General features: G+C 39.0%; 1 protein-coding gene across 3 annotated transcripts in view; it reads right to left on the bottom strand.

Annotated features, from left to right (window-relative positions):
• sgca (sarcoglycan, alpha) overlaps positions 1-3092 on the bottom strand; it is a 5847-nt gene extending 2755 nt beyond the window's left edge. For 2 of the 3 annotated variants that reach the window (XM_017436872.3, XM_017436881.3), the window contains exons 1-6: positions 2959-3092; positions 2642-2770; positions 2389-2546; positions 1213-1279; positions 934-1132; positions 698-866 (exon numbers count right to left, since the gene is read on the bottom strand). In XM_017436872.3, coding sequence (XP_017292361.1) covers positions 698-866; positions 934-1132; positions 1213-1279; positions 2389-2546; positions 2642-2770; positions 2959-2995 — 759 coding nt within the window. In that variant the 5' untranslated portion in view covers positions 2996-3092. The remainder of the gene's footprint in view (positions 1-697; positions 867-933; positions 1133-1212; positions 1280-2388; positions 2547-2641; positions 2771-2958) is intronic. The other variant, XM_017436892.3, reaches the window with a different exon arrangement.
• Positions 3093-6000: the final 2908 nt, after the last annotated feature.

Here is a 6000-nt window from a genome sequence, read left to right as displayed (position 1 = left end):
CAGCGAGACATATCCCGGGACTGGACTCTCCTTCACCCAGTCGAGGAAATTGTATCAATTGCGTTGAGAAACCAGCTGATCAGATCCATATTCCTTAAATTTTTGGAAAATATGTAAAAAGAGGCTTCGAAAAAGGAAAGACGGGGGGGGGCACCAGGAGACAGAGAGACAGAGAGAAAAGAAACACGTCCGCCTTCCACCAGGAGCAAAAAAAAAAAAAAGTCTCCTTTTACGTCCCTTTTGTCTTTCTATGCATCCTTTATTGTCTTTTCATGCAACAGTCTTGTCATTTTTTGTCCTTTTTTACTTTTTATGCATCATTTTAGTCTTTTTATGAGCTTTATGCTTACGTTTTGTCTTTTTATATCCCCTTATGGATCTTTTCTGTCTTTTAAGTCTCCTTTTATCTTTTTATGCATCCTTTATTGTCTTTTTATGTTTCCTTCTGCTTCCTTTTTGTTGTTTTTTTATGTCTCCTGATGCATTCTTTCTGCCTTTTTGTCTCTTTTTGCTTTTTCCCACCCTTTTGCTTCTTGTCTCTTCTCTAATAAATATTTCAACTAATATTAAAAGTTCAACTATTGTTCAACTAATTTTCACATTTTTCAGCAAATATCAACAAAGTCATTCAGCACTCAGGCTGCTATTTTGCAGAAAAGGTTAGTTTTTCTCGTTCTGACACCAGAAAGACCCTCACCAGCTCTGTCTTGCACCAGGTGATGCAGTTGCTGGGAATCCTGCAGAAGTGGCATCCTTCAGGGGCCTTACCTTTGGACCCTGCTGCACACTGCTTTTGGTGAACTGTTGTCCACACGCTCTCCAGACACTTTGAGAAGAACGTCTCTGACCCCACCTTTACATACACGCTGACACATATCAGATTTTTAATTAAAAGAACAGAAACACACACTTATGTCACAGATGATCGTTTACCCTTCATAGTGTCCCGCAAGAGGGAGGGGAACTCTGCCACCACGATCGAGAGCGTTGGTTATGTTGACAATTTCCAAATCCTGTGTGCTCCACAAATACTGCAAATCCTGCTTTATCTCATTCTGAACAGAAGGGGGCAGCACCCTCTCGACCTCCCTCTTCTGGATGAAGAACTCGGCTTGATAAGGCAGCATCTTCTCTGAGTGACAGAATCATGTCTTCACATCTCCTGTTCACCCGTTCACTTCACTCTGCATGCACGTGTTCAAACATTCATACCTGGGACGGCTTTGATTACAAGAATCTGTCGGGTTGTGTCGTAGCTGCGTTTGTTGACTGCATAAATCTGTCAGAAAACAAAAAATATTACGCTGGTGAAGATTCTCAGAGACAATAGAAGTTATAATATTATATATTGTTATATATTATATTATGTCCATTTAGTCATTTTACTCAATGTAAAAAAAGCTTTTAGCTTCAGCTTCAGCTGTGAAGTTATTTCCATGAAAATGCCTAATTCTGTAAATGCTGATTCAGCATTTTACACACTTTTGGCTAGACTTTTGCTACTTTTAGCTTTTAGCTAGAGTTTTGCTACTTTTAGCTTGACTTTTGTCATTTTTTTCTTGCTCTTTGCTAGTTTTAGGTTGCTTTTGGATAAATTTAACTAGTTTTTAGCCAGCTTTTTACTACTCTTAGCTAGTTTTTTGCTACCTTTAGCTTTTAGGTACCCTTTTGTCATTTTTTGCTTGCCTTCTGCTACTTTTAGGTTTCAGTCAGTCTTTTGTTACTTTTAGCTTCTAGATACCCTTAAGCTACTTTTAGCTCGGTTTTCACTACTTTTAACTTGCCTTTACCTTTTGCCTACCATTTTGCTACCTTCAGCTTTTAATTAGCAATCTTCTCCTTTTAGCCTTTAGCTACTGTTCTGCTCCCTTTAGCTTCTGTTCTCCTCGTTTTAAGGTCTCAGTTTCAGCAAATTTCAACACAGTCAGCATTTACACTCAACCTTCACAGAAATAATAATTTCCTTACAACATTTCTGCCTCAGAAGCAATTTGTTTATTTTAAAATTTAAATTTTAGATGAATCTTTACTGAAGATTAGTAAAACTCTAAAGGTTTTGGTGCCATTTTCCCATTAGGATGGAAAGTGGTGCATTTTAAAAAGTCTAAACTAAGTTGTTTAAATAAAATGTTTTGAACCCATCCTGAGTAAAACCTAAAAAAGGGGATGTTATCCAGCTATAAATATATTTTATTTGGTTGAAACTAAAGACACACTTCGGGGAATTTTTGTGTTTTCATCTCCAGGAGTTATTTTACCCACTGTTTTTTTAATGATGGCTCAAAATAGCTGCTAAAGACGAGTCCGAAGCTTTTGTCTCCAAAGATCTGACAGCAAATCCAGACATTTACTGATGTCAGTACAAAGAATAAAAATACAAGCTCAAACCTCAATTATGTTTTTTCCTAGAGATGTCGGCGTGCCGTACAGGAAGCCATTATCTAAGGGGTGTCTTTGGATGAAGCGCAGCCACTCGGGGAGGTCAGGGAAACCCTGCTCGTTGCACTTAAAAGTCATGGGATCGTCGTACAGGTGCCCAACAGGGCCTGTACAACACATGAATATAAACAGAAAGAAAACACCTTAAAAGCATCTTATATTAAAAAACAACAGCTTTTTCTGTTACATAAAGCAAGCTCACCGTAGAGTTTCGTCAGAGGTTCGAAGTCATTCTGGAAAGTCTCTCTCAGCAGCTCGTATGTAAATAACCTCCCCACAGGAGTGGTAAATTTAATCTCTGCTTTGGCCCCAAACAAGCTGCCAGCAATAACTGAGAAGAATTAAAGGGGGAAAAAGCAAAAATAAATTAAATGAAGGCTAATCCAGTAATCTAGTTTGGATCACAGACATTCAGAGGTAATATCAGAGATAAAGATTGACCTGGACGACATAAATTCGTCACTCAAACATCAAACATGAAGACCGGTCGGCGTTGAATAGTTTCGGCGTCAGACTTGCCTGTCAGACAGAAGAGCCAGCTCCTGAGGCCTGCCATCTTGTTTCGGCCTGTGACTGACGGAGCCAGCTGGAGAGGGGCTCGGTCGCAGTAAAACACAAGTCAGAGTTATTTTTAACACCATCCGGAGGGGTGTCTGTCTGCAGACCGAGAGCTGCCTCCGTCTTTGTTGTTTATTATTTTGCCTCTTTAAATCCTTTTTGACATGTTAGGTTTGTTTCCAATCTTATGATGTTTGTGCCCAGTGTTTAGATCATATCTTTAACATTTTATTTGAGCCTCTTCGTTGGGTTTGCTCTATTTTATTATAACCTTGAGTTTGTGACTTTGTTCTCTCTTATTTACCAGTCAATGTCAGTTCCCTTCATCTTATCTCCACTTCTTTCTTCAACTAATCTCCTTTCTCAGGATTTATTATCGACTGCCGCTGAAGACAAAAGGGCAATAATGTTTATTATAATATATGTTGATGCTTTATGCCCGTGTGTGTAAAGCTTGTCTGTCCACCGGACGAATATCGATGAAACGTTCAGGAAATTATCATTCGATCATTCTTCAACAGATTAATGTTTGGAGCCAGCTCAGTTCAAGATGGCCGCCACGGCGAACTGACATTAGAAAACACAAAAAAACGGCTACAACTCAAATTTTGTGTGGTAGTAGCTGAGGGTCATTCAATTCTTCTTTGTTGGTTCCCAATGTGAAGGCTAACAATGAGTAAATAGACTTAAACACAACCTTTATGTACCTACCTAATGACAGGCTGTTTCTTGGGAAATTAAAGGGTAACAAGCCTGCATTATTGGGCAACTAAGAAATAAAATACATTTCTAAAATTACACTATTTAGAGCTGCTTGTGGTCTTTTAAGACCACAAAAGCAACAGTAATTATCTTAGCAGAGTTAACTCTGTATGTGTGGAAAAATGCTGATCTTACAGCCTACTGATGGAATAATAATAACAATAATTATAATAATAAAAAACCTCTTCAGACAAAAGAAATAAAAAACTAAAGCAGGGTTAAAGATGAGAAAATACCTCAACAAGGCACCAGAGGACACAAACAAGCATTTGTTCTTGTGTCTGCAGAACACATAAACAAAGACTCTGCAAAAAGGATTAAAAAATTATAAATAAACAGTAAATAAATAAACTACAGAAGCCGGGGCACTTTAGTATGCTGTTGTCATATTTAGGCTATTTGAAAAATACTGCAATGTGGAAATTAAGAAACAACGTTCTGATATGGATTCACTTTGTTTTATTTTACGTTTCAGCTGATTTTAGTTAGAAAAAAACAAATTGGAACTCGTTCTCTCTTCTCCGAAATCATCATCATCATCATCACTGAAACGTTTCCCTCGCCGCCTTGAGCGCCAAAACGTTTAGGCAAAGATCTCATGAGATCAATTACTTGGAGGTCAGCTACTACCACACCAAACTGAGCTCAACATCTGCAAAAGTGGCAGCCATTTTTTTGTAACGGCGATTAGCAGTGCCAGCCATCTTGAAGCGAGTTGACAGCTGTAAATGTACATTTGATTATTACTTTCTGAGAGTGCGATTAAAATCTAAGTATTTGTTCAAATATTTTCCAGGCAGATCGTGCTCAAGACTGTCAGGGGGGGTCAGACTGTGAGGGGCTGTTGCCCCCTCTGGCACCTTTTTAATGCCGCCCCTGTGTGGAAGTTTTATAACCAGTCCTGGAGAACAGAACCACCTTGCAGATGTGGAAAGATGACGATCTGTACTGACGCTCAAGAGGTAAATCTATGCTTTCAGGTACACATTATCAAATATAAGTGTGAATTAGCTGCACTTTATGAGCAAAAATAAGCATTATTTGTATCTTTATCTATCAATGAAATGTTTATATTGATAAAAAAAATAAATAAAGTGTTATTTACAGACTTTTAACCTTAGAATAAAACACCAGTAAAACCAGCAGATGCTGCCTCTGGAAGCTGACAGCATCTCAGGCTTTTCTGATAGATCCTTTTAAGTCTTCTGATGCTCTTCAATCTTGCCTTTTTCGCAGAAGAAAGCTGAATAAAAACTGACATTATTGAAAGAATAAGCTTATGAAGTCAGCATGAAGATATTTCTCTTAAACTGCTCCTGTCCTTGCTTTCTTCTGCAAAAGAAAGCAAACGGAGTCTGCGTGGGCAGGTTCAGAAGCTAAAAATAAAGCCTTTTCTTTTTTCTCTGCTGTCGGTGTCGCTGCTGAACATGTCGGGGAGCAGGAGATGCAGAGTGCAGCAGGAAGCAACAATGTGGCCTCCGTGCGAAAAGCGGACGCGTCATTGGCCGAGGCGGTCTGACGCGAGCGGGACTCCCCCGGGTCCTAAAGCCCGTCCTTCACACAGACAATACTACACTACAGCTGTCAAAAGAGTTTCTATTTGAATTTTTATGCTCCTAACACAACTTCTACATCATTAAATGATGGGGTTGGGGTTAATGCAATTTAAAGTCATCAGGGTTTTTCTAAAAATTCTATTAGAAAACAGGAAATATACTTCGCCTTTATTTACAACTACAAAAAATTTCAGAATATCTCAGCTCGGCTCATTTCATCTGATCTTAGCCTCAGCTTTTGCTTTCATGTCCTCCAGGATGACTCTCGTCCTCACATCTTTTATCTCAGTTTCTCTTCAGAAGAAGTGTCCTCGTCGATGTTCCAATGTAAACAAACGACTCGCAATTGTTGGCAACGAAACACAATCCTGCTGATTTCACTCATTTATTACAAATCTTTGGTAAATCTTTGGTAGTGACTGATGTGTTTTTAGTGATATTTTCGTCATAGATGATACGAATATAGAAAAAATTCAAATAGCATTAGCCGTGACCTAAGACAGGATATAAACGGCTGCAGTGACCTCCTCGTTCTTCCTCAGGACGCCGAAGAACCACATTTCTGCTAGTCTGCTGACTTTTTAATCACAGCTCAATAGAGGTTTACTCCATCTTGGCATGGTTTGCAAACTGTTCAGAGGCAGACAGAGCAGCTCTCCAGAGGGCAGCCAATAGTGTACCTCCT

Source organism: Kryptolebias marmoratus, linkage group LG17 (assembly GCF_001649575.2).
Source record: "Kryptolebias marmoratus isolate JLee-2015 linkage group LG17, ASM164957v2, whole genome shotgun sequence".
In the NCBI taxonomy this organism is placed as follows: Eukaryota; Metazoa; Chordata; class Actinopteri; order Cyprinodontiformes; family Rivulidae; genus Kryptolebias; species Kryptolebias marmoratus.
The sequence above is the reverse complement of the archived record's forward strand: the minus strand, read 5'-3'. Positions and strand labels throughout refer to the sequence as shown.